The 21924-nt window shown below is 40.5% G+C and overlaps 1 protein-coding gene across 3 annotated transcripts in view; it reads right to left on the minus strand.

Annotated features, from left to right (window-relative positions):
* The window catches only part of slc12a1 (solute carrier family 12 member 1), a 157041-nt gene that overhangs the window by 35687 nt on the left and 99430 nt on the right, over window positions 1-21924 (minus strand). For all 3 annotated transcript variants that reach the window (XM_059946047.1, XM_059946045.1, XM_059946046.1), the window contains 2 exons: window positions 21512-21652; window positions 20208-20314 (listed from right to left, as the gene is read on the minus strand). In XM_059946047.1, the coding sequence (XP_059802030.1) occupies window positions 20208-20314; window positions 21512-21652 (248 nt within the window). The remainder of the gene's footprint in view (window positions 1-20207; window positions 20315-21511; window positions 21653-21924) is intronic.

The following is a 21924-nucleotide window of genomic DNA, read 5'->3' on the forward strand; positions in this document are numbered from 1 at the left end:
TACCAATGTGGTGAACAACTTAAAGATAAAATGTGACTTGACTGCTGTTATAAAAGTGGATACTCACATTCAAGAATCTATGTGTTAGTCAACAAACTAAACATTGCAGATAGCTTTGAATATATTCAATCTAGTTAAGAAAGTACACCATATAGACACTTTCTTAAAAACAATAATTAAAGATCAAGTACTCAATAATTAACCTAATTGAATTAGCATTTCAGGCTGATGACCTTTCTTCACATATCCCAATAAATGCTTTGCAGGTGACTGATTTTGCTTTGATTTCTGAACTGTAGGAAATATTTGCTGAAAAAATAAGAAAACAATGAAAGGAACTTTAAAATGTGAATATTTTACAAGTACCAAGGAAAATATGTTCTTTCAGTATGCCAGATAACTATATATAATTGTATATGCTGCATCCCCGTATTTCATAATGAATTACATTAAGGAGATCCTGTTTGTACTTCAGCAAGGGCTCTGGCTGTAGTAGCCAACTTTAATGATTGAGTAGATACTAAATTGCTCCAGTGAAATGTCTCCCCTTTCCTAATGGAGCTGTCTGTTTAGTTATGTTTCAGGAGTTCCTGTATCTGTTAGGGAAACTTCCTAAGGGGTCCCCAGGAAAGCCACAACTCCTTAAAAGCTGTAGTCAATTACATTACCATTGTCCATGCTGAATCTCTCTGTGCCACATAGTGACCAGAAAGACCATTATGGAAGCAGCAACAGGGCCCAGCTTATAGCAGGTGAGAAACCAGACACACATTGCTACCATCTGACCCAGAGTCCAAATACAGCTTCATATTCAATTCTAGTCTTGAACATTGCACATGTTGACAGACCAATCATGTCGTAACACTGATATACAGCTATGTGGGGATAGAAGTCTACAATTCCTTGAAAATTGTGTCACAAGTAGATAGGGTTATAAAGAGAGCTTTAGCTACAGGTGTTCCCTGTTTTTCAAACGCTCGCTTTACGACAACTCGCTGTTACGAAAGACCTACATTAGTACCTGTTTTTGCTAACCAAAGAGGATCTTTGCTTTTACAAAAAAAAGGCACCCACTTTATATGTGTGTTTACCCCAAGAAAGACAACAATGACAGTGAAACCTTGTGTGGGCAGTTGTTTGCACATGCGTGTACGTGCGTACACGTGTGTAGGTATGTGTGTACATGCATAGGCATGTAGGTGCACATGCGTGTACATACCAATTTTTTTTCTCCAAATCAATTTTGGCTCACTGTCTTCTCAATTTTGATAAGTGAAACTACACCGTACCTAGAATAGTTCTACTTTATACAGGGTGTATATTTATCATATCATCCCTGCTTTTACTATATGTTAGTGTTATTTTAGGCTTTATGTGTTACTTGGTTTGATTTTTTAGGTTATTTTCTGAGTCAGGGAATGCTCAAAAATGTTTCCCATATAAATGAATGGTAATTGTTTCTTCGCTTTATGATATTTCGGTTTACAAACGGTTTCATAGGAACGCTCTACCTTCGCATTGCGGGGGAAACCTGTACATTGGCCTTCGTAAAGCAGAGTACCAAATATAGGAATTGCAATGTTATGTTATATGAATTTGGAGTATTGTGTGAAGTTCTGGTCACCTATCTATAGGAAAGGTATCAGTAAGATTGGAAGAACACGAGAGAAAACTTATAAGGATGTTACCAGGTCCTGAAACCTGATTTGTAGGGAAAGGTTGAATAGGTTAGAACATTATTCCCTGGATTGTAGGAGAATGAGAGGAGATTTGATAGAAGTATACAACTCTATGAGGGGTATAGATAGGGTAAATGTAAGCAGACTATTTCAACTCAGGTTGGGTGAGAGTAGAATTAAAGGTCATAACTGAAGTATGCAGGTTGAATTTTGTATTGAATAAGTGCATGGAGAAGAGGCTATACAGGACCATAGTCCTTGTGTGGGTTGATGGGAATAGGCAGAAAAATAGTTCAGCACTGACTTGATGGTCTGTAGGGCCTATTTTGGTGCTGTAGTGCTTTACGACTCTATGAACAGCTACTGCACTGGTGGCTATGTGTGTAATCACGGTGTAAAACACAAGCATAGAACCAACGAGTACGAAATAGCTGCTGCATTGCCACTCCAGTCCTGGCCACATTTTACCTGCTTTCAGCAGGCATACAGTGGCATGCAAAAGTTTGAGCACCCCTGGTCAAAATTTCTGTTACTGTGAATAGCTAAGTGAATAAAAAATGACCTGATTTCCAAAAGGCATAAAGTTAAGATGACACATTTCTTTAATATTTTAAGCAAGATTACTTTTTTATTTCCATCTTTTATTGTTGCAAAATAACAAAAAAGGAAAAGGGTCTGAAGCAAAAGTTTGGGAACCCTGCATGATCAGTGCTTAGTAACACCCCCTTGGCAAGTATCACAGCTTGTAAATGCTTTCTGTAGCCAGCTAAGTCTTTCAATTCCTGTTTGGTGAATTTTTGCCCATTCTTCCTTGTAAAAGGCTTCTAGTTCTGTGAGATTTTTGGGTTGTCTGGCATACACTGCTCTTTTGAGGTCTATCCACACATTTTTGATGTTTAGTTCGGGGGACTGTGAGGGCCTTGGCAAAACCTTCACCCTACGCCTCTTGAGGTAGTCCATTTTGGATTTTGAGGTGTGTTTAAGATCATTACCCTGTTGTAGAAGCCATCCTCTTTTCATCTTCAGCTTTTTTTTACTGATGGAGTGATGTTTGCTTCCAGAATTTGCTGCTATTTAATTGAAATCATTCTTCCCTCTACCAGCAAAATATTCCCCATGCCACTGGCTGCAATACAAGCCCAAAGTACGATTGATCCACGCCTGTGCTTAACATTGGAGAGGTGTTCTTTTCATGAAATTCTGCACCCTTTTTTCTCCAAACATACCTTTGCTCATTGCAGCCAAAAAGTTCTATTTTAACTTCATCAGTCCACAGGACTTGTTTCCAAAATGCATCAGGCTTGTTTAGATGTCCCTTTGCAAACTTCTGATGCTGAGTTTTGTGGTGAGGATTCTGGTGAACTACATATACCTGTCTGGACACGCCCCCTGCTGACTGCTCCTGTGGCTCCTCACACAGACCCCGGTATAAAGGCGATTGAGGCCTGAGCCCGGCCTCTCAGTCTCCAGGATGTAGTATGGTGGTCAACCACTGCTTGTTCCTTCTTCCAGTCAATAAAAGCCGATATCTCGCCTTTACGTCTCAGAGAGAGTTATTGATGGTGCATTAAGGATGCAGGAAAGGTTTTCTTCTGATGACTCTTCCATGAAGGTCATATTTGTGCAGGTGTTGCTATACAATAGAACAGTGCACCACCACTCCAGAGTCTGCTAAATCTTCCTGAAGGTCTTTTGCAGTCAAACGGGGGTTTTGATTTGCCTTTCTAGCAGTCCTATGGGCAGTTCTCTCAGAAAGTTTTCATGGTCTTCCAGACCTCAGCTTGACCTCCACCATTCCTGTTAACTGCCATTTCTTAATTACATTACGAACTGAGGAAATGGCTACCTGAAAACGCTTTGCTATCTTCTTATAGCTTTCTCCTGCTTTGTGGGCATCATTTATTTTAATTTTCAGAGTGCTAAGCAGCTGCTTAGAGGAGCCATGGCTGCTGATTGTTGGGACAAGGGTTGAGGAGTCAGGGTATTAATAAAGCTTTGAGATTTGCATCACTGGCCTTTCCTAACAATGACTGTGAACAAGCCATAGCCTTAACAAGCTAATTAAGGTCTAAGACTTTGGTAAAAGTTATCTGAGAGCTCAAATCTCTTGGGGTGCCCTAACTTTTGCATGGTGCTTCTTTCCTTTTTTCCCCCACTCTAAAATTGGACAAAACAAAAATAATACACTAATCTTGCTTAAAATGTTGAAAAGAATGTTTCATCTTTAACTTTATGACTTTTGGAGATCAGTTCATCTTCTACTCACTTAGCTATTCACAGTAACAGAAATTTTGACCAGGGGTGCCCAAACTTTTGCATGCCACTGTATATAAATGAACTGCAATAAAGCTGAAGCTGTTAGAGGAAAGGGGAAAATAAATTCAGCTTCTCCACTTGGAAAGTGGGAAACATTTCCCTCTAGAGGAAATTTGAAAGAACAACCTGTTTTGAACATAAAATATATTGTATATTGTTTTCTGAATAGTCTGGATCACTGCTAATACTTTACCTCTGAGTGTTTTCTACGAAATTGTCTTATTGTAGGAACAGGCAACTGGCATATCTTTTTTATTTTATTCTTTTTCTTTTTTCCCTGTAAGATTGTTTCAAACAATATTTAAATTTTACTTTTGGTCCACTGAGTGTGTTTATTATAAACTGACATTTGGAGAGATCTGTCATAATATTTTAGAATTTTACTGAGTTAAACTGATGAACTTCAATTCAAAGCGAGAATCTGGCTTCTGAACTATGAAGATACTTAGGGCAACTTGGGCACAATTGATTGAAAAATTGTAAAGAATTACCAAATAAGGAATTAAATTATTGGCATTTAAGAAATAACACAATTTGCAAAAAAAAAAAATCCTAATGCACAAAAAAGCACAGCATTTGATTAGTCTGAAGCTGACAGAAGAAACTAAAGTTTGTATTGACTCAAAAGTTTGAATTAACTCTAATAACGCATATAATGTTATAAGAAGCATGAGGACAGAAAGCACTTTAGGACTACAATATCTATAAAGGAGGAAGTCAGAACGAGAGTAAATTGGTGAGAAGGACAAAATGGATTATGGCTTCTGATATGTAAAAAGGGAAGAGACTCAAAGGTCAATATATAACTCTTACAAATAGGCAAATTTATAATGGAGAATAAAGTGGGGAAATTAAATACTGTCTTGATAAAAGATGGCTTATAGAGAAGTCATCTTTCAAAATTCTAGAGGCTCTGGAATGCTCCCTGTGGTTTGGAAAGCAGCAAAGACGAGCCCACTATTGAAAACAACTACTGACATATTGACATAAAGTGTTAAATTTATATAAAAATATAATAACGGACCACCTGGAAAAGATTAAATTTAAGAAAGGGAAATCAAGTTTGATTAGTCTATGGAGTTTTTTGAGTGTGTGACTGGTAGAACAGCTAATGGGGAACTAGTATATGTGGTGTACTTAAATTTTCAGGTTTCATGTGGAACTGGGGGTAACATACTGGAAGGGACTGAAAATTAATTAAAAACAAGAGTGGGAATAAATGGATCTTTTTCATGTTGGCAGACTAATGTAGGATACATTAGTGATCAGTGCACAGGCTCCAACTATTTGGTTGATGGGAACCAAATGTTATATTTCCAAGTTCGCTGATGATACCCAACTAAATAAAACTGAAAGCAGGAAGCAGGGGGGTGTAAGAGGCCCCAAGGGGAATATAGGCAAGTCAATGAGCTAGAACATAGCAGATAGAATATGTGGGAAAATATGAGATGATCCACTTCTATGCACAATGCTGACAGAGTGAGGAATTTGTCTATCCTTGTACACATGCTGCTGCATCAAGCAATTAGGGAGACAAATGGTATGTCAGCCTTTACTAAAAGAGAATTTGAGCCCACAAATAAAGACCTCTTACTAACATAGATATTGAGACTGCACCTGGAATACCTCAATCTAGGAGGATAGACAGCAAGTTCATGAGAATGGCACTACCATCTACATGTCCTCTCCATATCACACAATATTCTGACCAGTGAAGTTATAGCCATTCCTACTTTGCTAGGTATAAATCTTAGAACTCCTACCGAACAACCTTGAGTACCTTCATCATTGAAGAAAGTGGTTCAATCCATCTTAACAAGTAATAAACTCTGGTAATGCCAGGGGCACTGGATAGCAAAAATTAATTCTTAAAAAAGGTCTCTGATGAAAGAGGTGTAAACGATTGTGATTACCATCGTTTATTTAATTAACAGAAGCGGTAGTTTGGCATTACATTCCAGTACTGAGGCTACATCCACACTAGACCGGATAATTTTGAAACGCTGGTTTCGTGTAAAAATGATAGGCGTCCACACTATGCGTTTTTGAAAATATCTCTATCCACCCTGAAATGGAGATTTCAGCGAATTTCCTCCTGCTGTGCATGTGCAGGACACATCTACCGAAAACAAATGACATGTTTGGTGTTGAATCTCGCTGTAAAAAACGACGGACAGCTGTTGGCTCTCGCGCAGGAGAACTTAAGACTAAAAAAAACAAATACTGGAGCATACGGCGGCAGCCGACAAGGAGTTCATGGACAGATTGACCCGGCTGATGAAGAACATTGAAAAACTGACTAACACTGTTGCATTAATAAAGCACCTTGTTAAATGTGTAAAACATGTCTGCATCAGTGTTATCTTGTATTTCCATACAATGTTACATTAGGCTGTTACACATCTACTGTCAGAGAAGTACTTGCCTAAATAGGTTTTTACGCCTTCATACGAGCAAGGATGGAAAACAGGGCAAAGTGAGTATACTTATTTATTCAGTAAGTTATGAGTCAAAGTATTTGGTGAATACATTTCTAACTCTTCTGGCTTCAGTCTCATTGCCGTCTGTTCTGAAATTGTTGGGTTGTGTTCAAGAAAACAATGAAATAGCACGCTGCCGTCTGATAGCGTTTTCAGAAGTCTCCGGTTAATCCGTCCACACTGATCTGCCCGAGCAGCGTTTTCAAAAATAATCACCTTGGAAAGCGTTCTTGAAAAGCTCTAGGTTCTGGAGACGAAAACGCCGTTTTAGTGTGGATGGAGGGTAAAAATGAAGAGAAAAAGCTTCAGTTACAGATTTATCCGGCGTAGTGTGGATGTAGCCTAAGGGACAGATTATGGTTGTGATTTGTGTGGGCTGTTTTAGTCTCTTTCTCTTTTAAGTATATAGTGGTATTGAGGAAATGCATGAAAATTTAGTACGCTACATTCTTGGGATGGTAGATTTGCTTTGTAAGGATGATCAAATAGAACAAGCACCAAGACCATGCTTGTCTGACTGATCCTTCCTGCACTGTTCGGAGTTTTACTTTCAATGTATGCTGCCAATAACAATCTGGAAAACGAATCCCTGGTCAGGTTTGTCCTAAATAGTTGTATAACAGAGGGTTATAGTTATATAATGGTGTCCCCCCGTTTTTAGAACGTTCGCTTTACGACAACTCACTATTACGAAAGACCTACATTAACACCTGTTTTCACTAACCAAAGGGGATTTTCACTTTTATTAAAAAAAGATGCCCACTTTATATGTGTGTTTACCCCGAGAAAGACTACAATGACCATGAAGCCTTGAGCAGACTGTTGTTTGCACATGCCTGTACATGTGTATGCGTGTACGTGCATACACATGTGCGTACATATGCATGTACGTGCCTTTTTTTTCTCCAAATTGATTTTGGCTCGCTGCCTTCCTGATTTTGATAAGTGAAACTACACCATACATACAATACTTTTACTTTAGATAGGGTGTATATTTATCACATTATTCCTGCTTTTACTAGATGTTAGTGTTATTTTAGGTTTCATGTGTTATTTGGTTTGATTTGGTAGGTTATTTTTTTGGGTCTGGGAACGTTCAAAAAATTTTCCCATATAAATTAATGGTAATTGCTTCTTCGCTTCACGACATTTTGGTTTACACACAGTTTCATAGGAACGCTCTACCTTCAGATTGCAGGGGAAACCTGTACTGGTGTTTGCAGGAATGCAATTTATTTTCCAGCAGCAAGAAACTTATTAGACTTCTGGTGCACCAAGATATCTGTAAGTAAATGCTTTTAATTGCACAGGGCATGCTGCAGGAGTATGTGCTGAAAGATACACTGAAGCCACTGCAAAGACTTTATGGTGGAAGGACCACAATTTCCTGCCAGCTTGGAATATGGCAGGGGTGGGGGGTGGGTGGAGGGTGGAGGAGTGGCTAGGCTCTGAATAACAGCTTCTCAAACACTTCATACGTATATTTATAAACAGGAATTACAAGTGGCTTTGATGATCCTATGATCTCCGTCCCCAAAGCTTCAGGCTGCTTTTAGGAGGGTGAATCCATGAAAGCTTCTGGACCAGGCAGGGTACCTGGCCACAAACTGAAGACCTGTGCTGACCAACTTGCTTGTGTGTTCACTGAGATCTTTAACCTCTCACTTCGGCAGTGTGTGGGACCCACCTGCTTCAAGCAGGCTTCAATTCTACTAGTGCCCAAGAAATGCATGGTGACCTGCCTCAATGACAATTGTCCAGTTGCACTTACATCCAGAGTGATGAAGTGCTTTGAGAGGTTGGTGATGAAGCATATCAGCTCCTGCCTGAGAGGTGACTTGGATCTGCTCCAATTTGCCTTACTCAAGCATCATGTCCACAGCAGATACCATTTCACTGGCTCTTCACTCAACCCTAGAACATCTGGACAGCAAAGACACATACATCAGGATGCTCTTTATCAACTACAGCTCAGCATTCAATACCATCATCTTTTTAGCTATGCTTTGTTCTGAAAACTACAATATGAAAGAAAAAGCGCAGTTTGGGATTCTTGGAGGATTTTCACAATCTTGGGAAAAAAACAAAAATTAGAGAAGTTGATAATTCTACTCTTTGAGCCCATCACTGTGAACATGCTTGATCCAGTTTCAATACAACATTTTCACTCTTCCTATAATCCTACAGAGATTTTGTCTAAAACAGTTTACTCTTTACTGCCTTCTGTCATAGAAAGTTCCTTAGGTTTATCATCTTCTCCTTACAGTATTCAGCCCAAAATATCTTACCCTGTAAACCAAGACCATGATCCCTGGCTCTGCACCCTCTTCCAGGGAAAGCAATGTCCCTGCATCCAACCTATCAGGTCTCTTTAGAAGTTTTTGAATTGCCACAATATCTGTCCTATTCAACTCTGATGAATACAGGTCATATTGACCCAATTTCTTAATAGAGCACAGACCCACCATTCCAGAAATCAGTCTGGCATACCCTTTATACTGAGTCTTTGGTAAGGAAACTAAAATGATGTACAGTAAGTAACTGATCTCACCAATTGTGGCAGGATATCCTTGTGCCTATATTCAAAACACTTGCAAAGAAGGTTTACATATTATTTGCCTTCCTAAATGCCTGCTACATTTGCACAGATGTATTCAGTGATTAGCATAGGGAAGAATACTCAGATCCTTTTGTAAATTGATATTTCTATCACTATGTAAATGATACACTATCTTTGGTTTTCCTTCAAAGCAGATTTAAAGGTGAAACTACAAATAAATATAACAAAGTAGGACATACTCAAAGAGTATGTCAGGCAGACAAAAACAAATGGATTGCACAGGGAAGAGAAAAAGCTAAAAAGCTGCAGTTTCAGAAAGAGCACTAATCTGCATGTTGTTGATGAAAAATCTGATAATGATGAGAATGAAGCAAGACTAAATAGACTTGAGATTTACAATGTTAAAACTAAGGAAGCAATATGGCTTATGCCAGAAGTGAATGTCAAGTTAATTCAGATTGAATTGGACACTAGCTAGGCTGTTTCAGTCATGCCACAAAGAGTATGAACACTATTTTAAACATACTGAACTGAAGCCTGCAGATATCCAACTCAGAACTTAATACTTGAGAAAAGATAACCCCTGTGTGGATGACCTTCATAACAATGAAATACAACAACCAACAAGTCATGCAACAAACAAAATGCTGGATGAACTCAGCAGGCCAGGCAACATCAATGGAGAAGAGTAAACAGTCAATGTTTTGGGCCAAAACCCTTCATCAAGACTAGAAAAAAAAGATGAGAAGTCAAAGCCACATCAGGCTTGTATGTGTCAAACAAAAAAAAGGAGGGTCAGCATAGTGGGGTTCTGATTGGCTGAGACCTACAACTTGATTGAAATTTTCAGTAAGATGGTGGCACACTCAGACACAGGAGCCTCTCAGGGGCCTACCAAAAGTGTTTCTGTCTTTTTAAAAACATTTTTTACAATCCCAAGGAAATGCTAGATTCCAAGAACTTCAGGTACTGCAGGTCTACCCCATCAGTAAGATGCTTGTTGGCAGAGGAGCTGGACTTGGTGCAGACCATGATGCTGCTGTCTGTTACAGGAAGGCATCAGAATTAGCGCATGAAGGTGACATGCAGTGTAGCCTCAGGTGATTGTCTTAGACATTTTGTCTTGCAATTGCAAGACCCTGTTAGACATTGATAATGGAAGACACTGGCCTGTTTCCCTTGTTTGGTGGTGCAACAGATGGCAGAGGCCTCAGTTGTAGTGAAGAGTAGGCCTCAAGCTGCAGTGCAGCAGAGGAGACACCAGAGACAGTGGAATGTACTTGGTTGGGGACTGGCCACTCCCGTTGGTGATGCTCTCCAGTGTTTGATTGGTGGAATGAGAGGCTGGATTGTGTGTGTGTTTGTATGTATGCATACTGCTGGGAACTACACCATCAACTTGTGAGGCATGTCACTCGGAGACTTGGGCTATATATATTTTTTGTCTGACTGTGTGCTCACTATCCTGAATGTGCTGTGTGCCTCATGTTGAGTTGTGTTGCACCTTGGGCCCAAAGGAATGTTGTTTCATCAGGCTGTATTCATGTGTGGTTGAATGATAATTAAATCTGAATTTTAATTTGAAGTCCATACACAATTTGCATGCCACATCCTTTCTAATAAAGTCAACTCACCCTTTGAGCTTATTACTGCAGATCAGGAAGAAATGACAATTGACAGGGCAGTGTGAAGTGACTTTCAAAACAGGTAAAGGAAGTGGTGACATCATTCACTGGACTGACACATCATAATTCTTATCTTCCATTGAAGCCGTGCCTTATGGTATCAGTGCAGTCATGTCACAGGTTATGAGTAATGGAAGTGAACGTCCCACAGCCTCTGCATCATGTTCCCAGATTGTCAAAGAAGCCTTGAGTCTGGCTCAGGGTGCAAAACATTTCAACCAGTACGTATGGGAGCGAGTTCACCCTCATTACTGATCACCAACCACAGATGGCTGTCCAACCTACAGCAGCACGAATGCAGAGATGGGCTCTGTTTCTTGGAGGATGCAATTACAAGACTGAATTCAAGAGGACAACTAATCATAGAAATGCTTATGGATTATTCCTTTTACCTTTGGAAAAGGAAATACCTGAAAAATTTACAAAAAAGGACACTCCTCTGAACATATTCTCCCTAACACAAATTAAAAGTCTCAATATTACGGCAGTGATGATCCAAAGGGAAACCAGAAAAGATCTCACAGTTTTAGGTCTACATGGCAACCCAAAATAGCTAGAATGTACAACAGAAATTCCAGTTCCCCATTTTTACCAGCACTGGGATGAACTTACCCTTGACAGAGGTTGCTTGATGTGGGGATTGAGAATTGTTGTGCCATCTAAGCTGAGAGCTGAAGTGGTCACCTGCCGGTCATCTAGATGTGGTTAAAATGAAAGCACTGGCTCGAAGTTTTGTCTGGTGTCCTGGAATAGATCAGCAGATCGAGCAGCTTGTCTTGCATCCTGTGGATTGCAAACACAGCGCCTCTCAATCACTGGAAAAGGCCTGCATTGTCCTGGCTGAGGATTCATGTAGATTTTGCCAGACCATTCATGGGCACAAATTTTTTGGTAGTAGTGGATGCAACGTGGCCAGAAATGTTCCCAATATCCTCCACTACAGCCTTGCACACTGCTGATCTGTTGAGAAGCTTCTTCTCAACGACTGACGTTCCAGAGCACAGTCAGTTACAATGGACTACAGTTTGATGCGAAACAATTTCAGTTATTCCTAAAAAGAAATGATGTAAGACATATTACAGCTGCACCATACCACCCCGCTACAAATGGCTTGGCAGAAAGGTCTATCCTGAGTCTAAAGAACATACTGTGTTCTTCATAAAGTCAGAATACACTACACTGGCACTGAATCAGATGCTCGCCTATTTCCTCCATGCATATTGAAATGCAGCACACTCCACAGCCAGTAACTCAGATGTACTGTTCTTAGGTTGTCCCCTGCGCTCATGATTGGACTTCCTCAAACTGAATCTTTAAGGAGTACGTAGGACAAACAGCTGAGACAAACCGAGGGCTCCTCAAACAAGAAGGTTTGATGCTTCACTCCTGGACAATCAGTCATGGTGCAGGACTACAGAGATGATCATGAGTTTTTACTCAGAAAGATTTAGGACAGGGCTAGACCACTCTCCTACACAGTGGAGATTGCATCTAATATCATCTGTTGAGAGCAGTCAACTGTTAGAGAAGAAAGATGTTCACAGCTGTCAGAACCACCCGTCTCAGAGTCAACCCCTACAGCCATCGCAGAGGAGACCCCAGAACCTGAGATTGCTTCACAGCCATAAGTCTCACCTGCCAAGCAGAGTGAACCCCCTTGTCAGGAAAGAAGTTATCCCACAAGAGTAAGAAAACCTCCACAGTGATTAAATCTTTAGGCCTGAATGGGACTCTGTTACAAATATCTATATAGTTGAATTATATAGTATACTGTGGATTGGACCGCGGAGCAGAGCAGAGCTTGAAAAACCCAATCTCCATAAAAGAAAGGTACCATCTAGTGGAACAGTGATCATAGGAATGGTCTGAGTCACAGTGGCAAGACTTTGGCTCAATTTATCTTCAGCGAGGCAAGAAGATAAATTTACTTCTTATTTCTTTTTCTTATTTAACACTTGAAAGGACAGGAGGTACGTCTGCAGGACCAGTATTCTGTTATAGGTGTCAGATGTGGGATTACCAGGAGACTTCCAATTCCCCAGTGGCTACATCTGCACCAGGTGCGTCATGATGCAGCTCCTTAGAGACTGTGTTAGGGAAAGTGAGGGGTTGATAGGCATGAGTTACAGGGAGATAACTACCCAAAGGCTACAGGAGACAGATAAATGGGTGACTGTCAAGAGAAGGAAGGAAAAACATCAGACAATGGAGAGCATCCCTGTGGCTGTCCCCCTCAACAATAATTACTTCATTTTGAATACTGTTAAGGGGGCGTGGACCTACGTGGGGGAAGCAACAGCGACTGTGCTCTGACAGCGAGTCTGCTCCTGTGGCTCAGAAGGGTAGGGAACTGAAGATGGCAGTAGTAATAGGGGACATTATAGTTAAGGGGACTCTGTAGTAATGGGGATCATAGGCGATTCTGTGGGCACAAAAAAAAAATTAAAACAAATGGTAGTCTGCCCTCCAAGTGCCAAGGTCTGTGATGTTTCTGAACACATCCACAATATCCTGAAAAGGGAGGATGAGCAGCCAGAAGTCATGGTACATATTGGTACCAACAACATAGGCAGAGAAAGTGAGGGGATCCTAAAAATAGAATATAAGGAATTAGGAAGGAAGTTGAGAAGCAGAACCTCAAGTATAGTAATCTTGGGATTGCTGCCTGTGCCACACGAGAGTGAGGAGAGGAATAGAATGAGGATGCAGATAAATGTGTGGCTGAAAAATTGGAACAGGGGGCAGGGATTCAGATTTCAGGATAATTGGAACATCTTCTGGGGCAGGTGGGACCTGTACAAAAGGGAAGTGTTGAATCTGAGGGGGCCAATATCCTTGGAGGCAGGTTTGCCAAAACTGTTGGGAGTGGTTTAAGTTAATATGACAGGGGAATGTGAACCAGTATGATAAAGAGCTGAGGATAAGTCAGCAGATTTACAAGTAGATGATGGGTGTACCATGAATTCAGGAAGGACAAGCCAATGACTGGGTACAAATGTGGACAGTCGAAAGAATTAAATTGTCCCACAGAGGCAAAACTCAAAAAGGGAGAAGAATGCAGGACTGAAGGTGCTCTATTTAAATGCATGTGGTATTCGGAACAAGGTGAATGAACTAGTGGCACAATTAGGGATTGGTCCGTGTGACGTTGTGGGATCACTGAGTCGTGGCTGAAAGAAAGCCATAGTTGGGAGCTTAATATCAAAGGATATATTTTGTATCAAAAGGGCAGGCTGGAAGGGATAGGTGGTGGTTTGGCTCTGTTGGTAAGAGATGGAATTACCCATCTTTAGAAAGAGGTGACATAGGTCAGAGAATGTCAAATCTTTGTGGGTGGAGTTAGGAAACTGCAAGGGTAAAAAACATTATTGGAATCATATATATGCTTTCAAATAGTATCCACGATGTGGGATTGAGCTTGCAGAGAGTTAGAAAGGGCATGTAATAAGGCTAATATCACAATTGTAATGGTGGACTTCAAACTGATTGTTCCCAATCCCCTTGCATATTGGTGTCGGATGGCAAGAGAGGGAATTTGTTGAATGCCTACGAGCTGGCTTTTTAGAGCAGCTTGGGCAAAGGCCATCTTAGATTGGGTGTGTTGTAATAATCCAGATATTATTAGGGAGCTTAGGGTAAAGGAAGCCTTAGAAGACAGTGATCATAATATGATTGAATTCATACTGCAATTTGAGAGGGAGAAGCATAAGTCAGATGTATTCACAATGGAATAAAGGGAATTACAGATGCATGAGAGAGGCGCTTGTCCAGGTGGTTTGCAAGGGGCTACTGGCAGGGATGATGGCAGAGTAGAGATGGCTGAAGTTTCTGAAGATAGGTCATAAGGCACAGGATAGATATGTCTCACAGAAGACGTTGTTCTCAAATAGCATTGGTAGACAACCGTGCTAACAAGGGAAGTTAAGAACTGCATAAAAGCCAACGGAAGGACATAAAACATACCACATGTGACTAAGAAGTTGGATGATTGGGAAATTTTAAACAAAAGGCAACTAAAAAAAGCTATAAGAGAAAAGATGAAATATGAGGGCAAACTAGTCAATAATATAAAACAGGATACCAAAAGTATTTTCAGTTATATAAAAAGTAAAAGGGTGGTGAGAGTTGATATTGGACCACTGGAAAATGATAGCAATGAGGTAGTAATGGGGGGGGGGGGAAGAACAAAGAAATGGTAGATAAAATTAATGGGTACTTTGCATCTGATAGAGGTCTGTGAGTGTTAGGGAGCAGGAATGAGTGCCATAGCTATTAAAAAGGAAAAAGTGCTAGGGAAACTGAAAGGTCTTAAGGTGGACAAGTAGATGAGATGGACTACATCCTAGAGTTCTGAAAGTTGTTGCTGAAGAGATAGCAGATTCACTGGTTATAATCTTTCAAGAATCATTTGATTCAGGCATGCTTCCAGAGGACCAGAAAATTGCAAATGCCACTCTACTCTTTAAGAAGGGATGAAGACAAAAGAAAATAAATTATAGGCCAGTTAGCCTAGCCTCAGTGGTTGGAAAAATGTGGGAATCAATTATTAAGGATGAGGTTTCAGGGTACTTGGAGACTAATGATATAGTAAGTTAAAGTCAGCATGCCTTTGTAAAGGGAAATCTTGCCTTGCCTGAGAAATCTGTAAAGAATTATTTGCGGAAGTAACAAGCAGAGTGGATGAAAGAGAGACAGTGCATGTCATTTTCTTGGATTTTCAGAAGGCATTTGATAAAAGTGCCAAACATGAGGCCGCTCAATAAAATAAAATCCATGGCATTATAGGAAAGATACTGGCATGGATACAGGAATGGCTGACAGGCAGGAGACAATGAGTGAGAATAAAGGAATCCTTTTCTGGGTGGCTGCCAGTGACTAAGCATTGGGACTGCTACTTTTCACTTTGTCAGTGATTTAGATAATGGGATTGATGGCAGATGATATGAAGGTAGGTGAAGAGGTAAGCAGTGCTGAGGAAGCAATGCGATTGCAGAAGGACAAATTGGAAAAATGGGCAAAAAAGTGGTAGATACAATATAATGTTGGACAATGTATGATAACGCATTTTGGTAAAAGGAACAAAAGTACAGTCTATTATCTAAATGGGAAAAAAAATCAAACATCAGAGGAGCAAAGGGACTTCAGAGACCTTGTGCAAGACTCCCAGATTGAGTCTGAGATAAAGAAGGCAAATGCAATGTTGGCATTAATTTCACTAGTCAGGCCACACTTGGAGTATTGTCAACAGTTTTGGGCCCCATATCTCAGAATGTATGTGTTGTCATTGGAGATTGTCCAGAGAAGGTTCATGAGGATGATTCCAGGACTGAAGGGGTTAACATATGAGGAGCTTTTGGCAGCTTTGTGCCTGTACTCACTGGAATTTAGAAGATTGCAGGGGGATCTCATTAAAACCTACCAAAAGTTGAAATGACTAGATAGGGTGGACGTGGAGAGAATGTTTCCTATGGTGGAGGTGTACAAAACTGGAGGGCACAGCCTTAAAATTGAGGGTTGACCCTTTAGAACAGAGATAAGGAGGGATTCTTTTTAGCTAGAGAGTAGTGAATCTGTGGAATGCTCTGCCACAGACAGTTGTGGTAGCCAAGACTGTGGGTATACTTAAAGCAAAAATTGATAGTTAATGGCGAGAAGGCAAGTGTATGGGGTTGAGTGGGATACAGGATCAGCCATGATGAGCTGAATGGTTAATTCTGCTTCTCTCCCATGGTCTATATAGTTGATGCATTTTCTATTGAGTCGGTGCTTATAGCTAAGCATGGAAGAGTGTTTTGTATTAATATCCAAGTAAAATTGGAATAATATTGTAAATATATTGTTTGAGTAAGCATTCATAGTTTGTTTAAATAATGTGTTATATGTAAAAATACCTGCATTATATAATTCATGATGCCACCATGTGATACATGTGTGCCTTGCTTAAAGTGAACACGAAGTTGGACTCACATTTTGGACTCGTGTTTTCCTTTAGATTAATGTTTTGGAGTTACAAATCATAACAGAGGGAATGAAGGACAAGATAGATGGTGATAGATGAAGCCAGGTGGTGGGGGAGGAGTTGAAGTAAGAAGTTGGGAGGTGTTATATGGAAAAGACAAGGAGCTGGAGAAAAAGGAATCTCATACCAGAGGAGAGTGGACCATGGCAGAATGGAAAGGAGCAGGGGCGCCAGGGACAGGTGATAAGCAAATGAGGAGAAGAGGCAAGAGACCTGATTGCAGAACAGAAGAGGGAAAGGAAAAAGAGTTAACAGAAGGTTGGTAAGCTGATGGAGAAGATCCTGAGAGGCAGGATTTATGAACATTTGGAGAGGCATAATATGATTAGGAATAGTCAGCATGGCTTTGTCAAAGGCAGGTCATGCCTTATGAGCTTGATTGAATTTTTTGAGGATGTGACTAAGCACACATTGATTAAGGTAGAGCCGTAGATGTAGTGTATATGGATTTTAGCAAGGCATTTGATAAGGTACCCCATGCAAGGCTTATTGAGAAAGTAAGGAGGCATGGTATCCAAGGGGACATTGCTTTGTGGATCCAGAACTCGCTTGGCCACAGAAGGCAAAGAGTGGTTGTAGATGGGTCATATTCTGCATGGAGGTCAGTGACCAGTGGTGTGCCTCAGTGATCTGTTCTGGGACCCCTACTTTTTGTGATTTTTATAAATGACTTGGATGAGGAAGTGGAGGAATGGGTTAGTAATCCTGCTGATGACACAAAGGCTGGGGATGTTGTGGATAGTGTGGAGGGCTGTCAGAGGTTACAGCGGGACATTGATAGGATGCAAATCTGGGCTGTTAAGTGGCAGATGGAGTTCAACCCAGATAAGCATGAGGTTGTTCATTTTTGTAGGTCAAATATGATGGCAGAACATAGTATTAATGGCAAGACTGTTGGCAATGTGGTGGATCAGAGGGATATTGGGGTCCAAGTCCAAAAGACACTCAAAGCTGCTATGCAGATTGACTCTGTAGTTAAGAAGGCATACTGTGCATTGGCCTCTATCAACCGTGGGATTGAATTTAAGAGCCGAGAGGTAATGTTACAGCTATATAGGACCCTGGTCAGAAGCCAATTCTGGTTGCCTCACTACAGGAAGGACGTGGAAACCATAGAAAGGGTGCAGAGGAGATTTACAAGGACGTTGCCTGGATTGGGGAGCATGCCTTATGAGAATAGATTTGAGCGAACTCAGCCTTTTCTCCTTGGAGTGACAGAGGATGAGAGGTGACCTGATAGAAGTGTACAAGATAATGAGAGGCATTGATCGTGTGGATAGTCAGAAGCTTTTCCCCAGGGCTGAAATGGCTAGCACGAGAGGGCATGGTTTCAAGGTGCTTGGAAGCAAGTACAGAGGAGTTGTCGGGGGTGAGTTTTTTTTTAAAAAAAACGCAGAGGGTGGTGAATGCGTGGAATGGGCTGCTGGTGGCAGTTTTTTAAGGGACTCCTGGATGGGTAAATGGAGCTTAGAAAAATAGAGGGCTATGGGTAAAGCCTAGGTAGTTCTAAGGTAGGGACATGTTCGGCACAGCTTTGTGGGCCAAAGGGCCTGTATTGTGCCGTAGGTGTTTTAAGTTTCTAAGGAGAAATTGATGTTCATGCCATCAGTTTGAAAGCTACCCACATGGAATATGAGGGGTTGAGAGTGGCCATTGATCAATACTGAAACAGGAATGGGGATAGGAAGTTAAATGATTGCTGTTATAAGTAAACCTTATACAGTTTCATGCCTAGCCTGAAAATCTGATAGAGATGTATGCAAGAATCATCAGTGAACTCATCGCTCTTCTCCGATAGTCTGAATGTCTTTTATGCTCAGTTTGATGCAAAAAATGATGTGCCGGCATGGAAGACCTCTCCCCCTCCTTCCCACCAAGGAGCAGGCGCTCTGTCTAGTTGCAGCAGATGTGCAGAGGACCCTAACCAGGGCCTGATAATGTACCTGGACAGGTGCTGAGGCATTGGCAGACCAGCTAACCAAGGTTCTAACAAACATATTCAACATCTCTCTGGACAGTCTACTGTCTCCTTAGGGTTCAAGGCAGCCATCTTCAGCCCAGTGCCCAAGTGGGCGACAGTAATCTGCCTCAATGACTATATTCTTGAAAGAAAGGTCACAGTCTGTCCAAGCTGGAAGAAACATCTCTAGTTCCATGAGGCTGAGCACCAGTGCTCCCCAGAGCTGTGTGCTCAGCCCGCTACTGCTCCTGACTGAACTGCTAGATCCAGTTCCAACCAATTCATCAAGGTCCCGATGACAACAGTGGTTGGCCTCATCAACAATGATGATGAGATGGCATACAGAGAAGAGGTAGAGTGGCTGGTAGAATGGTAAGAGCATGAGTCTCAATGTGGACAAGACCAAACAGATGATTCTGAACTTTAGGAAGGTCCAGACTGACCACTCCTCACTGCACGTACACGGTTCCTCCATGGAGAAAGTTGGGAGCAGAAAGTTTCTGGGAGTACTGGTAATGGATAATCACACCTGGTCCCTCAAAAATCACCTTTTTGGTCAAGAAAGCATACCAGCATCTCTAACGTTGAGAAGATTGTGATGGGTTAGACTTCCTTCCCCCACTCGCCCCCCCACTCCATTCTAACCAAGTTTTACAGGAGCACCTGACCAGCCTCGTCACTGTCTGGTACAGGAATTACAAGACATCTGATCACAAGTCTTTACAGAGGATTGTAAGGACCGCTGAGAAAATCACCAGGGTCTCTCTTCCACCCATTACAGATATTTATCAGGAGTGCTGCATTCACAGGGCCCTTAACATTGTCAATTATCATTCCTATCCATCCAACAATCTCTTTGCAAACACCACCCCCCCCCCCCCAACCATCAGCAGGAAGTACCATAGCATTCATACAAGCACTGTTGGAATGGGAAACAACTTCTTCCCACAGACAGGCCTTCAGACTACTGAACTCCCTGCCACACCCAGGTCATATCACACATTAAGTGCCAGTAGCATAATACTTTATAACTTGTGTCATAAATGCACCTTATTTAAACTTTATTTGTGATAATATTACTTTGTGTGTTATAAATGTAAATTACATGTAGTGTACCTGTGCACCTGGTTTGGAGGAATGTTGTTTCATTTTGCAGTATACGTGTGTACAGTTGAATGGCAATAAACGGAACTTGAAGACAAACAGAGTACATAAAAGAGCAATAAGTAACAGATGTAATGCATCTTCACATCTGACTGGCAGAAAACAATGAGAAAATATTTTCTTGATGAAGAAAGTGATAACAAATTCTATTTTCATTAATATACAACAAAAACAACAATGGAAATAGAAGAAAACTGAATTTGACAAATCTCTGAAGACATTTTGCTACAAGATATTTTTCTTGTCTCACATTATACCAAAGCATTACTGACATACTTAATAAAGTCACTAACTCCAGATGCTACATTATATTAATTTTAATCAATAGATCAAAAACTACTTACTGCAAAATGCCAACGTAATTGTCAACATCTCGAAAATTAATAGTATGCCAGTCTCTCTTGTATCCAATCACAAGTGTATTCGGCTTCATTCGACCCAGTCCAGAAGCCTGGTGTAATACAAGTTAAGCTATATCCTATTAAACAGTATTGGTAGTGTATTTTTCAGATTTCACCCAGACAAACCATACTTCTCTGTTTCTTGGAATATTTTCCAATTACATTATTCAAGAAAATTAGTATAACATTATAACTTAGACAAAATAAAGTCTTGGGAGACCTAGTGCAGGATTCCCTCAAAGTTAACTTGCAGGTTGAGTCTATAGTAATGAAAGCATATGCCATGTTGTTACTCATTTTGAGAGGACTAGAATATAGAAGCAAGGATGAAATGCTGAGGCTTTAAAGGGCATTGGTCAGATCATATCTGAATACTGTGAGCAGCTCTGGGACCATATCTAAGTAAGGATGTGCTGTCATTGGAGAGGATCCAGAGGTTTACAGAAGGACCACAGAGTTAACAAAAGGTTAACATACTAGTTGCATTTGATGGCTCTGGGCCTGTACTAATTGGAATTTTGAAGAATGTGGCATCACCTTATTGATACTTATCAAATATCAAAAGGCCTCGATAGAGTGAACATGGAGAGGATGCTTCCAATAATCTAAGAGTCTAGGACCAGAGTACACAGCCTCAAAAGGACATCCCTTTAGAACAGAATTTCTTTAGCTAGACAATGATGATCTATGAAATTCATTGTCACAGATGGGTGTGGAGGCCAAGTCATTTGGGTATATTTAAAGTAGATGTTGACAGGTTCTTGATTTGTAAGGACATCAAAGGTTACAGGGAGAAGTCAGGAGAATGAGGTTGAGAGGGATAATAAATCAGCCATGATTGAATAGTGGAACAGACTCGATGGGCCTGATGGCCTAAATCTGCTATGTTTTATGGTCTAAAGACAGGAGGCTACTGTAAGCCTGACCATCTGTACAGACATGTTCAACAAAAGTGCCATGTATAAAATTTCATGTGAAACTTTCCGATTTTGCGTTTGACAGCTAGAATAAAAATAATTTTCCTTTGTTCTAAATGTTAGCTTGGAAAAATATTGTCTATTTATACAGTAGAACATTTACCAACAGTATAAATTCCACAGATGTTACATTTTAAAATATCTTTCATAATTAATTGAATATGAATCAACTCAAATAAATTCAAAAGCAAATCTGTGGTTTTAAGACTTGATCAGTATATTTAGTACCTCTGCACTATGGTAGTGGATTTGCTAATATAAAGCAATCACCTGAAGTAAGCACTTTACTCCGTCTCGCAGATTTTCTCCAGCCACTGCTGCATAGAAGGCTTTCTTCTTGTTCTTTGATAACCATTGCTGGTATTTATCCATATTCATATTAATTTCACTGACTGACTGCTTCCGTGGACCCTAAGCATAGGATAACATGGATATGTTGAATGGTATTCTTTTGAACACATTTCTTAAACATCTGTAACTTTTATTTCATAAAATATACTGAAGCTTTCCCACCAATATTTACCATGTACAAACTTATTTCAGGGAAACATTTAACTTACCATTTTCCTTCATTTTCTTTTTTCTACCACCCACATAACTGCAATACTCTATCTAGAGTTCTAATGAAATGCTATTTACCGGAAATGTCATCTCATTTTCTTTCCATCACACACAAAATGCTG

This window comes from Hypanus sabinus, chromosome 21 (assembly GCF_030144855.1).
Source record: "Hypanus sabinus isolate sHypSab1 chromosome 21, sHypSab1.hap1, whole genome shotgun sequence".
In the NCBI taxonomy this organism is placed as follows: domain Eukaryota; kingdom Metazoa; phylum Chordata; class Chondrichthyes; order Myliobatiformes; family Dasyatidae; genus Hypanus; species Hypanus sabinus.